Below are 24,038 nucleotides of genomic sequence, written 5' to 3'. Positions count from 1 at the left end.
CAAACACATAGCCTTTTATTTTTATTTTTTATTTTTTTTGTAGAGACATAGAGTCTCACTGTACCGCCCTCCGGTAGAGTGCCGTGGCGTCACACGACTCACAGCAACCTCTAACTCTTGGGCTTACGCGATTCTCTTGCCTCAGCCTCCCAAGCAGCTGGGACTACAGGCGCCGGCCACAACGCCCGGCTATTTTTTGTTGTTGCAGTTTGGCCGGGGCTGGGTTTGAACCCACCACCCTCGGCATATGGGGCCGGCGCCCTACTCACTTAGCCACAGGCGCTGCCCAACACATAGCCTTTAAGTTGTGCCAGGCACTGTTCAATCTTTTGTATAAAAGATAGGAAAATATGGATATGTGCTCTTATTTCCTATATATAGATGAAATCTGGGAGGATACAGAGAAAACTACTAACAGTGGTATATATGGAAAGGGCGTAGGCATCGTACTGATATATTACTAAATGCAAAAAGAAAGGTATAGATGTGACTAGTATATTAGTTCTTTCTGGTGTAAATGACCAAAAACAAACAAACAAATAAGCAAACTGAAATCAGCATGTTAATTTTTACCTGAAAGAAATGAGGGACAGCCTAAGCAAGAGTGCTATACTAAATAAAAATAGAAAAAGTTTAGCTGGGTGTCATGGCATGTGCCTGTAGTCCCAACTACTTGGGAGGCCGAGGCAGGAGGATTGCTTGAGCCCAGGAGTTTGAGGTTGCTGTGAGGTAGGCTGATGTCATATATAAAAAATATGCAACACAAATAAATAACATAAATAAATAGGTAATATATAAATGTATAACATATATAAAATAAACTCTGGAAGGAAAGAAATTGGCAACAGTGAGGCTATCTGTGTCTTTCAGGGATAGAGAGGACTTTAGCCAGATGAAGACAAGTAAGAGGAAACATTTATTGGTTTTGCTTGTTTTTGGGGGGTGGGGTAAGGGTGGGGAGACAGAGTCTCCCTTGGTCACCCTTGGTAGAGTGCTGTGGTGTCACAGCTCACAGCAACCTCATACTCTTAGGTTCAAGTGATTCTCTTGCCTCAGCCTCCCAAGTAGCTGGGACTACAGGCTCCCACTATAGTGCGTGGCTATTTTTTAGAGACCAGGTCTCTCTCTGGCTCAGGCTGGTCTCAATCCTGTGAACTCAAGCAATCTACCTGCTTCGGCCTCCCAAGTGCTGGCAGGTACAAGCCACTGTGCCCAAGACATTTATTGTTTACCTTTTTTTTTTTTTTTTTTGAGACAGAGTCTTACTCTGTCGCCCTGGGTAGAGTGCTGTGGCTTTAGCCTAGTTCACAGTAACCTCAAACTCCCGTGCTCAAGCAATCCTCCTGCTTCAGACCCCCCAAGCAGCTGGGACTACAGGTGCTCGCCACAGTATCCCAGCTAATTTTTCTATTTTTTCAGTAGAGATAGGGTTGCTCAGGTTGGTCTCAAACTCCTGAACTCAGGCAATTCTCTCATCTTGGTCTTTCAGAATGCTAGGATTACAGGTGTTAGCCAACACACCTGAATATTAAATAACTTTTTAATATTTTTTAGTTTTGAATCATGTGGCTGTGTTAACTATTCAAAAAATTAAGAAGGGTTGGTGCCTGTAGCTCAATGGGTAGGGCACTGGCCACATACACCCAGGCTAGTGGGTTTGAACCTGGCCCAGGCCAGCTAAACAAAATGACAACTGCAACAAAAAACTAGGTAGGCATTGTGATGGGTGCCTGTAATCCCAGCTACTTGTGAGGCTGAGGCAAAAGAACAGCTTAAGCCCAAGAGTTTCAGGTTGCTGTGAGCTGTGATGCTACAGCACTCTATTGAGGGTGACATAGTGAGACTGTCTCAAAAACAAAAACATAAACTTTAAGAGGAACAAAATAGTGTGGTCAAGTGCTTCAGGTCCATCTTCCTAGAGGCTCATGGGATTGGCAGTCCAGTGTCAGAATTGCCCCCCCCTGGGGTTAACCTGGATGATATAGGAAAGAGGGAAAGGGAGGTAGGAGAGGGAATCCAAGGGATGAAGTTGCACTGGGTGACTCCTCACAAGGCAGGTCTTTGCCCTGTGGCCTGACTCTCTGGCACCCCTGCTGGCTGTGTGCAAGCACTGCCCTACTTAGGTCAGCACTCATGTGGGCAGCTCAAGGCTAATCACACTCCTCCTCTGAAGGGCTAACTTGGCTCACAATAGCCACAGCAACCTAGGCATGCAGAGAGAACATCTTTCTTTTGTCCTGCAGGTGGTCATGGGGTTTTACCTGGACTGTCCCACCATTCAGCACAGTGAAGTCATCGTTATCAGTGCTAAGCAGAGCCAACTCTTGCCCAGGGCAGCCCATGCATACTGTGAAGAAGGGAGAAAAGTATTAGGAAGGGAGTGGTGGGCTTCTGGAAGTTACTACAGGGGAAACAAGACCTGGCAAGGACCAGGTGGCTGCAGACAGGTGACTTGGCTTACATTCTCTAACCAGCAGTGTGACCAATGCAAGAGGCAGACGGCGCTTCCAACTTTGGTCTTTAAGAGGGAGGACCACCTTGTAGTCAGATGGTGAGTAAAATCCCTTTGTTCATGAGGCCAGAAAACCAAGATCATAGATATTCACTGACATTAGCACCAGGTGGCCTCATGAGACATAGGTTGACTCAAGGTTATAGTAGAAGCAGACGATTTTCTGAAAGCCCCGAGTTTATCTATACAAAATACACCTCTTATACCACTGTGATCCCCTCAGGTAACTCTGGAAAACCTTTGATTGCTTCAGGTTGTCAGGCTCCTTCTGAATCTCTCCTGCCTAACTACCCTAAAACAGGCACTCTGAATTAATAACTATCATTCACCAGACAGAGAGACTGGGCCCATTTCTTTTTTACAACTACTCCAGCAAGGCCAGTATCAGTCCCTTTTCAAAGATAAGAGAACAGGTTCAAAAGCCAAGTCTGCCTGACTCAGAGACACACTAGAAAGTATTCCCAACCAGTGTTCTTACCCTGTTCCTCCCTGTTCACATGGCCATGAAATCAGGGAGCCTGCCAAGAACCACAGCCAGGGCTCTGCCCAGTGCTCACATTTGCCAGGCTGAAGTTTAACCAGGACCACAAGGTCAGTACTGTGCCTGGCAATAGAAACATCAAGGTGAAGGCCCCCAGCTCTCTTTTTGGAAAGGCTGCCCTTTAGTCTCAGATTATTATTATTTTATTTAAAAAGAGTCTTTCTGGACAGGTGTGGTCACTGTGCTAATCCTAGTGGTCTGGGAGGCTGAGGCAGGTGATCACCTGAGCTCAGAAGTTTGAGACTAGCCTGAGCAAGACTGAGACCCCGTTGCTATTAAAAATAGAAACAGTCAGCCAGGCGCAGTGGCTTATGCCTATAATCCTAGTATTCTGGGAGGCTGAGGCAGGTGGGTTGCCTGAGCTCAGGAGTTTGAGACCAGCCTGAGCCAAAGTGAGACCTTGTTTCTAAAAATAACTGGGTATGTGGCCAGCACCTATAGTCCCAGCTACTTGGGAGGCAAGAGAATAGCTTAAGTCTAAGAGTTTGAGGTTGCTGTGAGCTATGATGTCACAGACTCTACAGAGGTCTACAAAGTGAGACTCGGTCTCAAAAAAAAAAAAAAGAAAGGTGGGCGGCGCCTGTGGCTCAAGGAGTAGGGCGCCGGTCCCATATGCCGGAGGTGGCGGGTTCAAACCCAGCCCCGGCCAAAAACCACAAAAAAAAAAAAAAAAAAAAAAAGAAAGAAAGGTAACAGATGAAGGTTTTTTTTTTTTTTTTTTTTTTTTAAACTATAAAGTAACATGGACATGACAAAATATTTATATAGCACTTAGGAGTATAGTCTGGGCGTAGTGGCTCAAAGCTATAATCCTGGTACTTTGGGAAGCCAAGGGAGGAGAATCACTTGAGGCCAGGAGTTCAAAACCAGCCTGGGCAACAGAAGGGGGAACCTTGTCTCTATAAATGAAGAAGTTAAAAAAAAATTAGTCAGGTGGCATGTACCTATAGTCCTAGCAACTCAGGAAGCCCATTTGAGCCCAGTTCAAGATTACAATTGAGTTACAGCCTACGTGACAGAATTAGAATCTGTCCCTTAAAAAAATAAAGCATTTGTATCCAGAATATATAAAGCTCAACAACAATAAAGTACAACCCAATTTTAAAAACAGGCAAAGGACTTAAAAAGACATTTCTTGAAAGATATACAGTGACTAAAAAGATACACAGTGACTAAATATCACTAGTCATTAGGGGAATGCAAATCAGAATCACAATGAGATATCACTTTACACTCACTAGGATTTTTTTTTTAAAAAAAACAAATAAGCGTTGATGAGGATGTGGGAAAATTGGAATCCTCATGCTTTGCTAGTGAGAATATTAAAGGTGCCGCCACCAAGGAAAAGAGGTTGGCAGTTCCTCAAAAAGTTAAATGTATAATTACTGTATGACCTTACAATTCTACTCTTATGTACATACTTAATAGAACTGAAAGCAAGGATTTAAGCAGATACTTGTACACAAATTCTTACAGCAGCATTATTTACAACAGCCAAAAGGTGGATACAATTCCGAGCGGAGATGAGTAAACAAAATGTGGGGTGGCACCCAGAGTTCAGTGGGTAGGGCGTTGGCCACATGCACCAGGGCTGATGGGTTCAAACCCAACCCAGGCCTGCTAGAAACAAAAAAATAGCTGGGCGTTGTGGTGGGCGCCTGTTGTCCCAGCTACTTGGGAGGCTGAGGCAAGAGAATAACTTAAGCCCAAGAGTTTGAGGTTGCTGTGAGCTGTCGTGCCACAGCACTCTACCGAGGGCAACATAGTGAGTGAGATTCTGTCTCCAAAAAAAAAAAAAAAAAATAGCCAGGTGTTGTGGCTCGAGCCTGTAGTCCCAGCTATCCGGGAAGCTGAGGCAAGAGGATTACTCAAGCTCAAGAGTTAGAGGTTGCTGTGAGCTCTAACACCATCGCACTCTACTGAGGGTGACAAAATAAGACTGTCCCAAGGGGAAAAAAAAGAAAAAGGCAAGTGTTACACTATGCACATCTTACTACACACACACACAAAGACAGAAGTCTGATGTGGCAGTGTAAAACAGGACAATCACTTTGGAAAACAGTCTGGCAGTATGTGCTGAAATATGTATTCCCCAAGACCGAACAGTTACCCTGTGGAGACTCACATAAACACATTCAGCAAAAGACACTCATACGCATGCATAATGGGCTATATTCACATAACGAAATGAATCACCTACAGGGACATGCAAGAACATGGGCAAATCTGATGAACTTAAGCTTGAATGGTAATAGAAGCCAGATACCAGAGAGGACATATGCACGTATGCCCATGATTCCATGGGTATGAAGTTCAAAAACAGGCAGAGCTAATCTAGGTGAAGGCAGTTAAGACACTGGCCATCTTTTGGGCAGAGAGCTTAGTTAGGAACAGAAGTGGGCAGAAGGGCTTACGGACCATAAAGAGCTGCCTTCAGTTCCCCAGAGCCCAGGAGCTCACAGACACAGGCAGGATCCTCTGTGGGAAAGAAAGAATGTGCCAGCAAGAAAGAGAAGATCGCTTAGAAACCAGCTCTGCCTCCTTGACGACATCTCCACTGAGGAGTCCTGGGCTGCGACATGCTTGGCCAGTGGGAGGAAGGGAAAAAGTGATATAGGCCTGATTCAGCTCCAAAGGGTCCCAGGGGCCATGAGATCCCCAGGGTGGCATGCCCTTTATCTGCAGCATGCAGCTTTGTAGTCTCATTTTCCGAAGATCTTGCTTTGCCTTAGTGTTAGAAGAACCAGGATGATAGGTGACGAAAGTTAAATCATCTTAAACATACGGCAAAAGTTAAATAATCTATGGGGCACTCATTCCATGGGCTATTTATCCAGCCATGCAAAGTGATACTTACAGTAGAATTTCAAAATTATATAGGGAAGCTCTGATGCTAAGAGAGTAAAACAAAGTAAGTAGAATGAAGAACCCCATACCTAGTATGTGTAGCTGTGCATGGAAGAAAACAGGAAGGAGATGAATCTTCACAATGATTACGGTTATCAGCAACTTATTTTCAAATCTGTTGCTTATCAGATGGCCGTGACTACCGGCTAGCAATTTTTCTTTTCCTTTTTTTTTTTTTTTTTGAGACCCAGTCTCACTCTGTTGGCCCAAGCTAGAGTGCCACGGCATCAACCTAACTCACAGGAACCTCAAACTCCTGGGTTTAAGCAATCCTCTTGCCTCAGCCTTCTGAGTAGCTGGGACCACTGGTGTGGGACTCGCTGCCCAGCCTATTTCCTATTTTTAGTAGAGACGGGGTCTCACTATTGCTCAGGCTGGTCTTGAACTCCTGAGCTCAAGCGATCCTCCCACCTTGGCCTCCCAGAGTGCTAGGATTACAGGCATGAGCCACAGTGCCTGGCCTGCCTGAGTTATTTTCTTTCTTTCTTTTTTTTTTTTTCTGAGTCATTTTCTTAAGCACTCTATTACAGTTATAGTATCTTGTTGGTATACCTGAGAACATTTTAATTTCTCCCCACCTCTCATTACCTAGTCTCCTTCTCCCTCTATGGAAATAACAGGGATTGATTTTTAAGTGCCAACTGAAGCAATGTGATAGCTATTTGGAGAAAAGCCCTAGATTTGTGGGTAATAGCACAGGGTTGTTGTGAGGATTAAATGAGAATAAATGTAAAGGATGTAGGCTGGGCGACATGGCTCATGCCTGTAATCCTAGCACTCTGGGAGGCCAAGGCAGGTGCATCGCCTGAGCTCAGGTGTTCAGTACCAGCCTGAGTGAGAGTGAGAACCCATCTCTACTAAAAATAGAAAAATTAGCCTAAAAAAAAAAAAAAAAAAAGGAATAAAAAGAAAAAGGGCGGTGCCTGTGGTTCAAAGGGGTGGGGCACAGGCCCCATATGCCGGAGGTGGCAGGTTCAAAACCAGCCCTGACCAAAAACTGCAAAAAAAAAAAAGAAAGAAAAAGAAAACTAGTTGGGCATCCTGGTGAGTGTCTATAGTCATAGTTACTTGGGAGGCTAAAGCAAGAGGATCCCTTGAGCCCAAGAGTTTGAGGTTGCTGTGAGCTGTGACACCAGGGTGACAGAGTGAGAATCTGTCTTAAAAAAAAAAAAAAAGATTTAGCATAGTGAAGGGCCCACAGGCAGCACTGTGGAAGGGTTTCTTGTTCATAAGATAAACAAAGACAGAGACCACCTGTTTGCTGAAGTTTTGAACCTGAGGCCTGCCTTCCCTTGGTTTAAAGGAAAGAAAAGGATGTTATTTGGTGGTCAAGACGTAGTGAGACCAAAACATTTTCTCCTTGATATAATAAGAAGAGTAAGGAAAGTATAAAGGGAATAGCTAAACTTACTAGGTGATTTAGCTGTGCTAAGGACTCACATAAAAGTCCCTTAAAAATCTGTTAGTTGGGGAGGCGCCTGTGGCTCAGTGAGTGGGGGGCCAGCCCCATATACCAAGGGTGGCAGGTTAAAACGGGCCCCAGCCAAACTGCAACCAAAAAAAAAAAAAAAAATAGCCGGGCTTTGTGGCAGGTGCCTATAGTCCCAGCTACTTGGGAGGCTGAGGCAAGAGAATTGCCTAAGCCCAAGAGCTAGAGGTTGCTGTGAGCTATGACACCACAGCATTCTACCAAGGGCAACAAAGTGAGACTCTCGTCTCTTAAGAAAAAAAAAAAGAAAGAAAGAAAGAAAAAAATCTGTTAGTTGGCAGAAAAAAATAGAAAAATAAATCTGTTATTTGGAAACATCAATGTTGATGTGGAGGCTGAATTGACTTTTAAGGAATTTATACTGTCTCATTTAAAGATAGAAATTAGAATTCACAGAGCCATCATGAGTATCATACAAGACGAAAGTCAAAAGCATGAATTTATAAACCCTTAGAAGCTCAAACAGCGTTATCCATCATCTATCACATGAGGAAACTGAGGCTCAGCGGTGTGGTGCCTCCCCTGAGCTACAAACACCCAACTTATATATGACTAGCACTTATGAATAGAGGCTATTACAAGTAATGGGCAAATGTACCTGTTCCAACTTACATTCAAATTCAACTTAAGAACAAACCTATAGAACCTATCTCATTTGTAACTGGGGGGCTGCCTGTAAGTGGAATTAGAACCCAGGGTGGTCAGGTTCTAAAGCCAGGTTCTTCAATACAGCCTTCATTCCAGAACTACTGAAGGGCTTCCTATGTGCCTGTGACATTCCAGATAGTAAGGGGTACACGGGGAACAAAAGTGTCTGCCCTCAGTATACTTAAATCCTTCCAGAATACTCCAAATTACCTTTCCTTAGCTATCTACCAAACTAATCAACAATGCAACAGTTACAATAGCAAAGTTAAGATATCACCTCTAAGGCAGTTTCTCAAGCTTCCTAATGCTGTGGCCCTTTAATATAGTTCCTGTTGGTCATGACCCACAGGTTGAGAACCGCTGCTCTAAGGGATTTTTGAGGTTTGTGTTATGGTATCACCTATATAATGGAACACTAACCAGCCATTTTTAAAAAGCTATAAAAGAGGGCGGCGCCTGTGGCTCAGTCGGTAAGGTGCCGGCCCCATATACCGAGGGTGGCGGGTTCAAACCCGGCCCCGGTCAAACTGCAACCAAAAAAATAGCCGGGCGTTGTGGCGGGCACCTGTAGTCTCAGCTGCTCGGGAGGCTGAGGCAAGAGAATCGCTTAAGCCCAAGAGCTAGAGGTTGCTGTGAGCTAAGTGAGGCCACGGCACTCTACCGAGAGCCATAAAGTGAGACTCTGTCTCTACAAAAAAAAAAAAAAAAAAAAGCTATAAAAGATGAGGACACTCCTATGTCATATCTATATGAGAAGGTCTTTAGGATACATTGTTTACTTTTTAAAAACGTGTAGAACAAGGTATTCTGTGCTAACATGCTAACATTCATGTTTTAAAAAATACCTCTGGAAGGCAACCCAAAAAGCTGGGCTTATGGATAGAGAAACCAGGAAGCTAGGGATGGGGATGAGACTTTTTACTGTATACGCTTCTGAATTCTGTTCCACAGGACTGCATTAGTTATTGCAACACTGTTAAAAAAAAAGTCACTTTCCTTACTCTTAAAACAGCCCTCTTCCTAGGGGAAGATCTTTAGGTAGCAAAGGGCTATCCAGATAATTCTGTCAATGATTTCCTATAATGACACTGTTTCAATCAGCACTCTAATCCTCTCCCAACAGGAGGCTAATGGATTGACTACCCTATTACTCAGAGCCTTAATCCTCAAAACTGTAAGAGCTGCCACTGCCCCAAGGTGCCAGGAAGCCAGAAATCCTCTCCTTGCTGTCTACATAATCTGCTTCCCGCCCCAGTATCCAACACACTCTGCTACGCTGTCTGCCAGCATATGAGTGTCCACTATTACATGGTTCCAAACATTTGTAGCACAGTATCTGGGCTGCCCATCTATAGTCCTTTACCGCAAATGAGCTAAAGAAAATACAAGAAAAGAAAAAAAAAATCGAGAAGTCAGATGTCTCATGCTTGTAATCCCAGCACTCTGAGAGGCTGAGTGAGGTGGACAGATTGCTTAAGCTAAGGAGTTCCAGACCAGCCTAAGAGTGAGACCCCATCTATAAAAATAGCTGTTGGTGTAGACCCCATCTATAAAAATAGTAGGCACCTGTAGTCCCAGACACTCAGGAGGCTGAGGACTTGAGCCCAAGAGTTTGAGCTTGAGCCCAAGAGTTTCAGGTTGCTGTGAGCTATGACGCCACAGCACTCTACCCAGGACAACAAAGTGAGACTCTGTCTCAAAAAATAAAAATTAAAAAAAAAAGAAGAAGAAGAAGTCAGAGGTCAGTGTTGTACACGCGGTGTACACACCTCCCACCCAGGCTATATATTCAGCTGCACCCGAAGGCCTGGCCCCATCAGCTCCAACCCACACTCAGAGGCAGAACACAGCCCAGGAGCACGGGTCTGGGCCAGCAGGAACAAGCCTCAAAACACCCACTCTGCCCAAGACACCCAGCTAAGTGTTTTCCTACCCAAATTCCTACAAAATAACCGCAAGGTGGACAACTCAGAAAATAAGAGGCTGCCAGGGTTTGAACTGACTCAGAAAGCAGCTTCAGAGAGGTAAATAAGGTATACAAGGTCCCCACAAATCCCCTCAACTAGGAAGCAGCAGGCCCAGGTTTCAATCTTGAAGCCAGGTAAGCAACAAAGAAGATGAAATTTGGAGTCTAAAAGACTTGGATTCTAATCCATATAAAGCTACTTATCTATTGTATGAGTGGGCAAACTGTGTAAGCATATGAAATCTCAGGGTTTTTTGTTTTTTTTTTTTTGTAGAGACAGAGTCTCACTTTACTGCCCTTGGTAGAGTGCCGTGGCGTCACACGGCTCACAGCAACCTCCAGCTCTTGGGCTTCTTATGTGATTCTCTTGCCTCAGCCTCTCGAGCAGCTGGGACTACAGGCGCCCACCACAACGCCCGGCTATTTTTTTGTTGTTGCAGTTTGGCCGAGGCTGGGTTTGAACCCACCAGTCTCGGCATATGGGGCTGGCGCCCTACTCACTGAGCCACAGGCGCCGCCCAAAATCTCAGTTTTCTTATCTGGAAAATGGGAATAATACTTACCTCATAAAGGTTACTGGGAGGATTAAATGGGCTAGTATTTGCACAGCACTGAGAATTGTGCCTGGCCCTGAGTAAGTCCTTAATAAATGGTACCTTTAGCCCACTCATAATTGACCTAGGTTTCCGATTCCAAGTCCCAGCTTCTTACCTCACGACAGAAAACGCCCCTCTCAAAGTAGGACGGAGTTAGCTACAGCTATATGCTTTACCTGATGGATTAAGCATATGAAGGCAAAGACACACAGGACCAAAGAGCAGAATAGGGAGCTAGCTCTGTCTACCATTGGAGAAGGCTGTTTTGCAGGGGTTCTGTGTGGTTTACTGAAGAACCAGAGGATGGGGATCTCACAGACAAGCTGACCTTTCTAGGGAAACTCGTTGGGGTACCTGTAGGAACATGAGTAGTCTTTTCTGCAAGCTATGAGTCACAGAGGCTGGTAAATGCTAGACCCTGGGGCAGATCATTCCAACTTCCTAACACATGCTTCCTGGCACCACTGGCTACTATCACCGGTTTCCATATGAAACTGATCTGAAACCAGGTCTCATCATCAGTCACCCCTTTCTACATTACCTTCTACTAACCAGTGAAGTCAACGGATTCCTATTCCTGACTGCAGCCTAGTACTACAAGGCCACGCCACGGTCAAGTCATAGAAGCATGAATGGGCTTGTGTCAAACTTCTTGGGATGAGTCGAGTGCTGAGGAGCACACGGGGCAACAGTTCAGACTTTAAAGCTGGAAAACAGAGTCCTAAACATAGCTCTTATTTTCACACCCACCTGGGACCTCAGAAAAGTTATTTGGCTTTAGTTTCAGTTTCTCCCACAGATATTCTAAACCACAAGGCCAATGAACCCTGAAGCATCTGCTATCCTAATATAAACTGACAGCTTTCAGCACTGAGCCTAAACGCACAATTCCTAGCATATGGTTGGGGAAGGGGAAAGGGAGTCATTAACCTGTGGCTGCTTCTAGAGAAATAGAACAATAAAAAAACCAGAGCTCGGCCTATCTGTATTAGACAGAAGACATCCAATAGAACCAGGAGTTCCTGGCCTATGTTCAAAGATCTTACTTACAGACCATCCTGCCAAACCTAGCCTCAGATCCTGAATTGGCGCCACTATAAAACGTGGGCAAGAAGAGCGCAGTCCTTGTGGTACTAGAGCTGTTGGAGAAAGAAACACACACACACACACACACACATTCACTTTTCCTTTTAAAATAGACTTGTAAGAACTGATGTGTACTGGGCTGAGAACTCATCTCATTCCTCCTATGCTCCAACCTGCTTTTAGGTTGGAATTCTCAAGGTTCCTTCAAACTCCTTGGGAGGTCAGGAGCTTTTTTTTAGAGACAGAGTCTCACTTTGTTGCCCTGGGTAGAGTGCCATGGCATCACAGCTCACAGCAACCTCCAGCTATTGGGCTTAGGCTATTCTCCTGCCTCAGCCTCCAGAGTAGCTGGGACTACAGGCACCCGCCACATCGCCTGGCTATTTGTTTTTTGTTGCAGTTTGGCCGGGATCGGGTTTGAACCCACCACCCTTGGTATATGGGGCCGGCGCCCTACTCACTGAGCCACAGGTGCCACCCAGTCAGGAGCTTTTCATCTCAGCTTTTCATCCACAAATGACTATGTTGTTCCCATGTCTGATGTTGTTACAAGTTCTGGCAAAACAATACCATTCATCTCTGGGGACAAAATATCCATCAAATGATCATTCTCAGCCACTTTCCCTGCTGATCACTGGGCAATCTGAGTAGGAGAAAAGCTTGAACACACTGCAGCCAGAAGGTAGATTGGGGATTTGGGGGACAGAATGCCTAGGAAGTCTCTATTCTACCTAGGTTTAGGGAAATATCTACTTGACAAAGCAAACAAACTTGTCCTAATAGCTATTACTACCTTCTGTTAAGGGACTGGAATAAGAGGCGTGGCACCCATAGCACAGTGGTTACAGCGCTGGCCACATGTACCAAGGCTGGTGGGTTGGGGCTGCTAAACAACCCTGACAACTGCAACAACAAAAAATAGCCAGGCATTGTGGCAGGAGCCTATAGTCCCAGCTACTTGGGAGGCTGAGGCAAGAGAATTGCTTAAGCCCAAGACTTTGAGGTTGCTGTGAGCTGTGATGCCACAGCACTCTACCGAGGATGACATAGTGAGACTGTCTCAAAAAAAAAAGGGACTGGAATAAGAAGGTACAGGGACAGTATGTACAATTGACTCAAAAGAGGATTCTGGAAGGCACAGTGGCTCATGCTTGTAATCCTAGCACTCTGGGAGCCCCAAGTGGGAGGATTGCTTGAGCCCAGGAACAGGAGACCAGCCTGAGTAACACAGTAAGACCACCTCTCTACAAAAAATTCCCCAGGCCTATAGTCCCAGCTACTGAGGAGGCAAAAGGATGGGTCCAGGCCAGGAGTTTGAGGTTATAGTGAGGAATACTAGGAACCCACTGCTGCTATGTATTGCTGGGGGCAGGGGAATGTAAATTGTCACCATCTTTCTGGCAATTAAGCCTTAAATAAGTCCTTTGACCCAGAACTTGTTCTAATATATCATCCCTGATGTAATAAAACCATAGCTGCAAGAATGTGCATGACTGTTGCTTAGCTTAAATAGAATAAAAGCAAACAAGGTATCAACAACCTTTCAACAGAATAGTTAATTATACTGTTGCTACAGTCATTCAAATGTCTCACATACAGCCTTAAATATCATAAACTCTACCAAGAAAAAAGCGCTCTTTGCCAGGAAGGGGGAGGGAAGCAGGTCACAAAATAACCATTTATAGCAGAAGCCTCATAATTATAAAATATTAATAGTTTTATACTTGTACAAAAATAAAAAGAGATCAGGTGGGGCCCTGACATAAGGAAGGTGGCCTGGCTCTCTTCTACCACCAAGAGGCTTCTTGGGCGGCGCCTGTGGCTCAAGGAGTAGGGCGCCGGTCCCATATGCCAGAGGTGGCGGGTTCAAACCCAGCCCTGGCCAAAAAAAAAAATAAAGAGGCTTCCAGACACAGCAAGACCAATATGGCGGCCAGAAAGTAGGGCTTGTGGTTCCATGGGGAGAGGCTGCAGGCCACAAAGCATGCTGGTCTGGGGGAGCTGAGCCCACCGAGAGATGCATGCTGGGATTCCAAGGGGACTCCAGGCTGTTTGATTCACCAGGGAGCCGTAGCGGGGCCATTCTGGGATTCCATTCCCTTAGCTGTGCAAGGTCTGCAAGGACAGCCGAGAGTCCCGTGCCCTTCACCAGGGCCAAATCCTTCCTCTCCAGAGTTGTGAGCAGCACAGGTAGAACCATCACAATAGGGGTGTTCGTCACCAGATCACCATCTTCAGGGACTCCTTTTTTTTTTGGAGACAGAGCCTCAGGCTGTCGCCCTGAGTAGAGTGCTGTGGCATCACAGCTCATAACAACCTCCAACTCCTGGGCTCAAGCGATTCTCCTGCCTCCGCTTCCCAAGAAGCTGGGACTACAGGTGCCTGCCACAATGCCGGGCTATTTTTTGGTTGCAGCCATCATTGTTGTTTGGTGGGCCTGAGCTGGATTTGAACCCACTAGCTCAGGTGTATGTGGCTGGTGCCTTAGCCACTTGAGCCACAGGCGCCGAGCCAGAGATGGATGGTTTTATTTTGCCTACTCACATTTATTTCTTGTGAGTAGGTAAACTGGTAGGGCTTTTTGATGGCACTTTAGGACATGTATCAAAATTTCAAACATCTCAACCCTTCTTCTGGCCAACACATACACGTGTCTATTCAGTATCTCCCTTTGGATGCTTTAGGTATCTTAAAATTAATATATAATAAAAACACACAACCAATATGTCAGAAATTAAATTCATAATCTTCTTTACTCGTACCCTAAATGTGGTCCTTTTCTAGCATCCTTCTTCCAGGGAAGAGCATATCATGCACTCAGCTGCTCAAGACTAAACCTGGCCATTAGAAGTAGCCCAGAGTTGAGCCAGAGTGCCTGGGTTGAAATTCCAGTTCCTTACTGACTTTGGGCAAGTTTGCTAATTTCTCTGGACCCGTTTCCTCAGAGATGAAATGGGAATAATAATAGCTACCTCAATTAAATGAATAGTTAGCACAATGACTGGCATATGTAGCTAGCAGCAGCAGCATTGATCATTTCTCCCTTGACATCCTCTCCCCAACCTATCACCAAGACTCATGCCTTTCCATATCTACTTCTACCATCCTAGTAAATATTACATCATTAGCATAAATGAGTGTGAAAATCTCCATTTAAAAAGGTGGCTTTCTTAAAAAATGCAATAGCTGGGCGGCGCCTGTGGCTCAGTGAGCAGGGCGCCGGCCCCATATGCCGAGGGTGGTGGGTTCAAACCCAGCCCTGGCCAAACTGCAACAACAAAAAAATAGCTGGGCGTTGTGGCGGGCGCCTGTAGTCCCAGCTACTTGGGAGGCTGAGGCAGGAGAATCGCCTAAGCCCAGGAGTTGGAGGTTGCTGTGAGCCGGCCACAGCACTCTACTGAGGGCAACAAAGTGAGATTCCGTCTCTACAAAAAAAAAAAAAAAAAAAAAAAAAATGCAATAGCATGTACATTTGATGCAATAAGATCACTTCCTTGTTTGAAACTCATCAATGGTGTGCCACTGTTCTTCAGATGAAAAATCTTTAATGTGTCAATCCCTATTTCTACTCTCTAGCCACAATGGTCTTCTTCTTAAATATACCATAAACCACAGGGCCTTTGCACATGCTCTTCCCGCTGTCCTGAACAATGTCTCCTTGTATTTCCACTCCAATTTTATGTAGTTAACCCCTAACATCTTTCACACCCCATTTCAAAAGTTAATTTCTGGGCGGCACCTGTGGCTCAGTGAGTAGGGTGCCGGCCCCATATATCAAAGGTGGCAGGTTCGAACCTAGCCCCAGCCAAACTGCAACAAAAAAATAGCTGGGTATTGGAGCATTGGAGCGGGTACCTGCAGTCCCAACTACTCGGGAGGCTGAGGCAAGAGAACCACCTAAGCACAGGAGTTGAAGGTTGCTGTGAGCTGTGATACCACAGCACTCTACTGAGGGTAACAAAGTGAGACTGTCTCAAAAAAAAAAAAAAAAAAAGAAAAACGAAAGTTAATTTCTCAGGGAAACTTTCCCTCATCCCTCCCACACTAGATCAGTTTCTCTTATTAAAATCTGTCCTAGCCTTATGTAATTTTCTTTCATAGAATTTATTACAATCTTGTGATTATATGTTGACTAGTGATTATCTAATTCCTGTCTCCCGGACTAGTTGTATAATACAGAAAGACAAAGACTGTGTTAGAATTTGCTTATCACTGTATCCCAACAGTTCTTAGTCTTTGTACTTGTGCCTGGTACAAAATGGGTTTGGTAATTGTTGAATGAATTATGAAAGTCATTTGACCCAGCAATTTCCCTTTTAGGAATCCAATCTAAAAAATTAAATCTACAAACTACTCCAGTTGCAATAATACTATTATTACCACCACTATACTATTAAACTATCACGAACACCTAACATTGATTTAGTCACCATGAGCTATTTCATATCCTCATTTAATCCTCATTATGGCTTTAGGAGATCCCATTATTATCCCTATTTTACAGATGAGAAAACTGAAGCACATATGTTAAGTAACTTGCCTAAGCTTTTTTTTTTTTTTTGTAGAGACAGAGTCTCACTTTACTGCCCTCAGTAGAGTGCCGTGGCGTCACACGGCTCACAGCAACCTCCAACTCTTGGGCTTACGCGATTCTCTTGCCTCAGCCTCCCGAGCAGCTGGGACTACAGGCGCCCGCCACAACGCCCAGCTATTTTTTTGTTGCAGTTTGGCCGGGGCTGGGTTTGAACCCACCACCCTCAGTATATGGGGCCGGTGCCCTACTCACTAAGCCACAGGTGCCGCCCTTGCCTAAGCTTTTACAGCTAGTAAGTAGATTCAACCCAGGCACATTGTCTCTAGGACGCCACTTGGGTTCTCTACATATTATAATACAGATCAATTTTATGCAAATTTTAACTATAGAAATTTGAAATGGTACCATAACTATTAAAGTCTCACTCTAAGTACAAAGTTTGAAGAAATGCAAATCTTCCAAATTAAAAAACAATTTGTAATTTCTTTTTTTTTTTTTTTTAGAGACAGAGTCTTACTTTATGGCCCTCGGTAGAGTGCCGTGGCCTCACACAGCTCACAGCAACCTCCAACTCCTGGGCTTAAGCGATTCTCTTGCCTCAGCCTCCCGAGTAGCTGGGACTACAGGCGCCCGCCACAACGCCCAGCTATTTTTTGGTTGCAGTTTGGCCGGGGCCGGGTTTAGAACCCACCACCCTCGGTATATGGGGCCGGCGCCTTACCGACTGAGCCACAGAGCTGGAGAGACTGAGGGCCTGGCTTGGTGGCTCATGTGCCTGTAATCAAGGTCAAGATGGGTGGATTGCTTGAGCTCAGGAGTTTGAGACCAGCCTGAGCAAGAGCAAGACCCCATCTCTAAAAATAGCTGGGCAGAGTGGTGGGCGCCTGTAGTCCCAGCTACTTAGGAGGCTGAGGCAAGAGAATCACTTAAGCCGAAGAGTTTGAGGTTGCTGTGAGCTATGTCCCCATTGTACTCTACTGGGGGCAGGAAAGTGAGACTGTCTCAAAAAAAAAAAAAGGAAGAATAAAAAGCTGGAGAGACTAGTGAAATGTAAGCATCCCCTCTGTTCCCCCACCCCACACATACATTTCATTTATATTCTGATGAGAATACAATTTTTGGATCACAGGGGAGGAGGTTAAGAATTATTTGAGGGGTTGGGGGTGGTGGCTCATGCCCGTAATCCTAACAATCTGGGAGGCTGAGGCAGACGGATTGCCTGAGTTCAGGAACTGGAGACCAGCCTGAGCAAGAACAAGACCCTGTCTCTACTGAAAGCAGAAAAATTAGCCAGGTGTCATGGCACACCCCTGTATTCCCAGCTACTCGGAAGGCTGAGGCAAGATTACTCAAACCCAGGAGTCTGAAGTTGCTGTGAGCTATGATGCCATGGTACTCTACCCAGGGAGTCAGAGTGAGACTCTTAAAAAAAATATATATATATATTTTTTATTTTTATTATTATTTTCAAATAATAAATATTTGAGGTTTTCAAGACTGTACCCTTTACATCAGTGCAACTTCTTTGAACAAGATTGTTCACTGCACGGGCGGCTCCTGTGGCTCAGTGAGTAGGGCGCCGGCCCCATATACCAAGGGTGGCGGTTTGAAGCCGGCCCCGGCCAAACTGCAACAAAAAAATAGCCGGGCGTTGTGGCGGGCGCCTGTAGTCCCAGTTACTTGGGAGGCTGAGGCAAGAGAATCAGAAGTTGGAGGTTGCTATGAGCTGTGACATCATGGTACTATACTGAGGGCAATAACGTGAGACTCTGTCTCAAAAAAAAAAAAAAAAAAAAAAAGATTGTTTACTGCAGCAATATTTGGGTTTAAGAAAAAACTCATGAGCCCCTCTTAGGGGAAAAATAAGATCAGAAATGAGAGTCTGTTTTAAGAATGGAAATCAACTTTTATTCAGCAAAATGCTTACTAACAACATTTTGAAATCTAAAGAAAAACTTGAGGGGAAAAATGCAATTTTGCTTTGACTGAATGACACACTCTCAATCTTTCATGCTAGTGTGAACAAATCTGGTTGTTTTTTCTGAGTCAGACAATTTAAAAGTTTTTTATTTCAAATGCTTTTGAAACATTATTCAGATAATTAAAGTCAGAAAACAATGGTCAGTGTAAAAGCTAATGATTTTTAAATGGTATAGTAACCTTATCTTAAGCTTGCAGCACAGTCTGTCTTAAAGGTATTGTTTAAACACGAAAGCTTGATTTATATGGATGGGGTTAAGATGAGCAATTCACTCGATCATTTTTCCACAGCAGTCTTTCCTAATAAGGCAATTTCTGATAGTTAGATGTATAAAAATCCAAACACTTTACAATTTTTATGTTAACTCCTCCTTACTACCAAATCTGTAAAAGATAAAAATAGGAGATTGGCTAAATAAATCACGTTACATTCACCATGTGGACGACGATGGGGCTGTTTAAAACACACAGACACACACACAGATGTGTATATTACAGTCTGGAGAGATGCCTGTGATTCTGAGTTTAAAAAGCAAATTGCAGATTAACATTTATATCCAGGATATAGTCCAATTCTTGTTTTGAAAATTCTTATATGCATACATGAGTTTTTATTTTTATTTTTTGGAGACAGAGTCTTGCTCTGTCGCCTGGGTAGAGTGCCAAATCATGGCATCAGCCTAGCTCACAGCAACCTCAAACTCCTGGGGTCAAACGATCCTCCTGCCTTTGCCTCCAAGCTCTACTACTTACTTAGCTGTGTGACATTAGACAAGTTACTTAACTCCTCTGGTCTCAAGTTTCCTCACCTATAAAATAGGGCTAATAATAGTACCTCCCTCAAGGAATGTTCGAAGATTAAATGAGCTAATACATACTAAGAATTGTACCCACCGCATTGTAAAGTATCATGTTTTATTAAAAATAATTTTTTACAATTAATACATTCATGTATTCATTTAAAATCCCAACCAAACATGTCTACAAAAACAACATAAAATACTATATATTTGGGTGTGGTAGTTCACATTTGTAATCCTAGTTGGGAGGCTAAGGCAAGAGGATGGCTTGAGCTCTGGAGTTTGAGGTTGCAGTCTAGCCCAGCAATGGAGTGAAGAAAAAAAAAGTGTGTAGGGGATAGAGGCAGATAAAATATAAAAAGCTCTCAGGCAATTTGATCATCAGCTAAGCTTGCAAACTATTGACTTAGAGGCAAAAGGCAGGGAACAGGTTGGAATAGGGTTAAGTTGCAGTTGGGGAATGCAGGAGAATTCTGGAAGTGGAGGAAGACCATAAAAGACAAAAACCCCAGCAGGTCTGGAAGGCTGGTGGGAAGCCCAGCTGCAGCCACTCCACAGGGAGAGGGCAGGGTGTGGGCCTGGTGTCCTGTTCTGGCTTGTGTGGGGAGAGCTGACAAGTAGTTGTTTTTTCCCCCTGCCTGAAGCTACAACAAGATGGGGCTCGCAGTGCAAAGGCAGTTTAGAAGGCCCCCCAGCCTTAAACAAACACCCAGGATGGCAGCTGAGCCCTCCATCTGACAACCTGTAGTGCGGCCAGCTGCCCACTTCCTCAGAGCTGTAAGGCCTTGGAGGCAATCCCACACACAGGGAGTCAGAGAGCGAGGCTAAGGAGCTGTGACTCAGAGGAAACTGCTGCAGGCCACACTGTTTGGAAAAAGAAACCAGGCCTACGACCCCCTTCTCTCTTGCCTGTGTCCAGACATACACCATCAGATCTGTCCCCACTGCCAGGCTGGACAAGAGTCGGAAGCAGTCCTGACTGACTTGCACACAGTTCATTTCTCTGGATGGGATTTCTTTTTTTTTTTTTGTAGAGACAGAGCCTCACTTTATCGCCCTCAGTAGAGTGCTATGGCATCACACAGCTCACAGCAACCTCCAACTCCTGGGCTTAAGCGATTCTCTTGCCTCAGCCTCCCGAGCAGCTGGGACTACAGGCACCCGCCACAACACCCGGCTATTTTTTGGTTGCAGTTTGGCCGGGGCCGGGTTTGAACCCGCCACCCTCGGTATATGGGGCCGGCACCCTACCCACTGAGCCACAGGTGCCGCCCTGGATGGGATTTCTTTTTGGCAGTTTTTGGCTGGGGCTGGGCTTGAACCTGCCACCTCTGGCATATGGGGCCGGCACCCTACTCCTTTGAGCCACAGGCACCACCTCTGGATGGGATTTCTTGCTTCTCTCTAAAATGACTGGAGTGTGGGAGAATATGCTGTGCTCCCCAAATCTGGGGGGGAGCCTTCCTAGAAAGATGCCTATGCACTCTCATACACAATTAATATCAGGGGAATCAAAGACGTCCTAGAGAAAATGTAAGATCCCAAGGTCAGAACCTCCAGCAAAAACAAACCTACTTCTGGTATACAACACAGGTTTTCAAGGTCTCCTGATAATAGATAACTTCAAACTAGCCTTATGTGGTCTTTTTTTTTTTTTTTTTTTGTAGAGACAGAGTCTCACTTTATGGCCCTCGGTAGAGTGCCATGGCCTCACACAGCTCACAGCAACCTCCAACTCCTGGGCTTAAGCAATTCTCTTGCCTCAGCCTCCCAAGTAGCTGGGACTACAGGCGCCCGCCACAACGCCCGGCTAGCCTTATGTGGTCTTAAATAAGCAAAAGGTGTGGTTACTGAGATGGAGGGGGAAGAGGAGGGCTTGTACCTCTCAGCTCCCATCTCCCTGTTTAACTCCTGACATGCTTCAGAGTCCTGGGGGGAACAACTCTTTCCTCCTTTGGCTGGGTATAGTCCGGAGAGAGGCTCTCAGAAGCCCACCAGCCCTCCCCACCCAGCCAGGTCCTGCTACCTCCTGGACTGTGTGGCCCTGGCTCTGAGCCCTCTTCTCCGATAGTAAACATCAACATAACCAAAAATGGGGTGAAGGGAGAAAGGAGGATGTTCATTTGACTCCCCCTTCGAGGATGAGGGACCTGGTGCGCTGTGAAAGCTATAGAACTTGTCACCCGAAGGTCAGCAGGACCACAGCAGCTGGAGGGGACACTGTCAGCTGGGAGGAATTGCAGACCACAGATGCTCTAGGCAGCCCAGACCCTCCAGGGTGCCCAAATCTGGTTGCAGGAAGAGGGAGATGGACAGGGTCTTCTAAGCACTCCACTCAAGAGCAAGGTAAGGGGAGGTCCTTGCTCCTGGGGGCAGGTGGGGGTGGAGTGAAGAGAGGCAAAACCAGATTGTCTGCAGAGATCTACAGGCGCAATGCAATCAGGCCTGGTGTCTGCACCCTCCCTATTCCCCCACATCCTAAAAGGGAGGCCAGAGCCCCTGGACAGAAGTGTCCCCCACCCCCACCTCTGGTGATTAACAGGGGCCTGTGCAGAGAACAGGAATTCAAAGCTCTTAGGTCAGAAGTTAACTATTTCCAATCTTGCTCTAGTTTAGCTGGGGCCAGGAGACTCAAGATCTCTTTTCCTCTCCCACCCTGATTCCTAAAAGGTCACTTAAGGGATCAGACCTGGGTTCAAATTCTAACTCTACAATTTATTAGTTGGGTGACCCTGGATAAGTTACAGAGTTACAAGTCTAGGTTTCCTGTCCAGTTAAATGGGGCCAATCCCACCCACCCCATGGGGCTTTTAGGAGGATTAAAGGGGCTTATTACAGAAAGAACACAGTGTGATTCTGGAATTCAGTAAGTTCTCAACAAATGGTATTTAGGTGGTGGTGGTTGTGTAAAGCCCTTCCTTGCCCTCCCTACCACCCGGGTTGGCAGTTCTGGCAACTAAATTAAATGAGAGAAAAGTCAACTAAGGCAGTTACACTCCATGATCCAGGCATCCTTCAGTCTGAGAACAATCAGGAAAGGTCGGCTTGAGAAGGGATGCCAAAGATGGGGCCCAGTGTACCGGCTCCAGAGAAGACTTCAGAGACGCTGGCCTTAGGGGTACAGGCGGGACTTCAGCTGTATCTCTGGCACTGAACACCTTGCTGCTTCTGTTTTGAGCTAAGACAAATTCCAAGCAGGGCTGTATCCTGTCTACTTCTCATTTGGCTCTCCCCATCTTACATTCCATGATCCAGTCGGATTAAGTGTATTTAAATTCCTGAAACCATCACGCTGCTGCCTGGCCACACCTCTCATGCCCCAACCCCCTCGCCTAATTCTCAGGAGCTCAGCTTCCGACTTGGATGTCACTTCCAGGTCACTCTAAGAACATGTCAGGAACCCTTTCTATGTCTCTAGTTTTTCTCGCCCACCTCCCCTCGATCAGATATATACATACGGCATACCTATTTTGTCTCTCTCCACTTGCAGGAAAGGTGGCCCTTAGGGCCTGAGTGTTTTGCCCAATTTGTTCACTATGTATCCCTCATACCTAGAATGGTACCTGACACTTAGGGTGTGCTCAATAGTTGTTTAATGAAGGCTTCACTCTTAAAATTTCCTGCTGACTTGCTTCCTCTTCTAATTGAAAGTTCACTGAAGTTAAGGAGCTGCTTACCTCTGAATATCAACTACCCAGTAGCTACTCAGACACTTGTTGGCCTGAATTACCATTACCACTTGGACTTGGATCTCAGATGCCTCACTACTTCAGTAATAAGGTAGGAGCTGGATTTGACCACTCTGGTCAAATGAGGAAGCTGTTCTCCAACCACACATTCGGCAGGATTAAAATCTCCACCCAGGAAGACCTTCTCACACGAGAGATCCAGGGCTCTTACCACTTTGCAGAAAAGCAGCAAGCATTAGCTTAAGGTCAAGGAAGGGGAGAGATTTTCTCTCCCCAAAGGATGTGACCAAGTACATAATAAAGACTTGCTATCTCTTAGCAAAGGGCCAGATGAGAAGAATCCAGAAGGTGTGAATCTGGTAGGAAATAAGAACAGAAGGGGCCCAATTACTTCAGGACAGAGGAAGGCTTACTTCTCAGTACTGAGATCTTCAGGCCATCCCCAATTAATCCAGCAATTATGCTCCCATGTATATACCTAACAGATAACAACACAGGTTCACCAAAAGACTTGTATAAAAATATTTATAGAGGGCGGCGCCTGTGGCTCAGTGAGTAGGGCGTCGGCCCCATATGCCGAGGGTGGCGGGTTCAAACCCAGCCCCGGCCAAACTGCAACAAAAAAATGGCCGGGCGTTGTGGCGGGCGCCTGTAGTCCCAGCTACTCGGGAGGCTGAGGCAAGAGAATCACGTAAGCCCAAGAGTTAGAGGTTGCTGTGAGCCGTGTGACGCCACGGCGCTCTACCAAGGGCGGTACAGTGAGACTCTGTCTCTACAAAAAAAAAAAAAAAAAAAATATTTATAGAGCACTATTTGCAATAACCAAAAAAGTAAACTACACAAATGCTCATCAGAATTGTGGACAGTCAACTACAACTACATCTAGAATTATGCAAGAATTTCACAATGTGCAGTGAAAGTAGCCAGATACAAGAGGATATACTGTAAGGTTCTTCTACATAAAGTTCAAATGCAGACACCTTAACTGATGGTATTAGAAATCAGAGTAATAGTTATCTTGGGTAGAGAAGAGGCATCGGAGTCACTGGTAATGCCGTTTCCTGATCTGTGTGCTGGGTACACAGGGGGTTTAAGTTTGTGATGTCTGTCAAGCTACACGCTTACTGGTCACTTTTCTCTATACTTGTTCTTTTTTAATAACAGCAGGTCAACAGCAGAGACTGTTCAGCCTCTGGAGCAAAGCCTCCACTGATTTGGGCAGGAAAGGCCTTTCTTTCCCTCCCTCTCCTCCATCATTCTCCAAATGCTTTGCACAGCTATAGTCTCTGG

At 45.3% G+C, this 24,038-nt stretch overlaps 1 protein-coding gene across 3 annotated transcripts in view; it reads right to left on the bottom strand.

Moving 5' to 3' along the window:
* The window catches only part of CDH3 (cadherin 3), a 100,270-nt gene that overhangs the window by 23,493 nt on the left and 52,739 nt on the right, over positions 1-24,038 (bottom strand). For all 3 annotated transcript variants that reach the window (XM_053604785.1, XM_053604804.1, XM_053604794.1), the window contains one exon: positions 2,262-2,347. In XM_053604785.1, the coding sequence (XP_053460760.1) occupies positions 2,262-2,347 (86 nt within the window). The remainder of the gene's footprint in view (positions 1-2,261; positions 2,348-24,038) is intronic.

Source organism: Nycticebus coucang, chromosome 2 (assembly GCF_027406575.1).
Source record: "Nycticebus coucang isolate mNycCou1 chromosome 2, mNycCou1.pri, whole genome shotgun sequence".
NCBI classification, from domain to species: domain Eukaryota; kingdom Metazoa; phylum Chordata; class Mammalia; order Primates; family Lorisidae; genus Nycticebus; species Nycticebus coucang.
The sequence above is the reverse complement of the archived record's forward strand: the minus strand, read 5'-3'. Positions and strand labels throughout refer to the sequence as shown.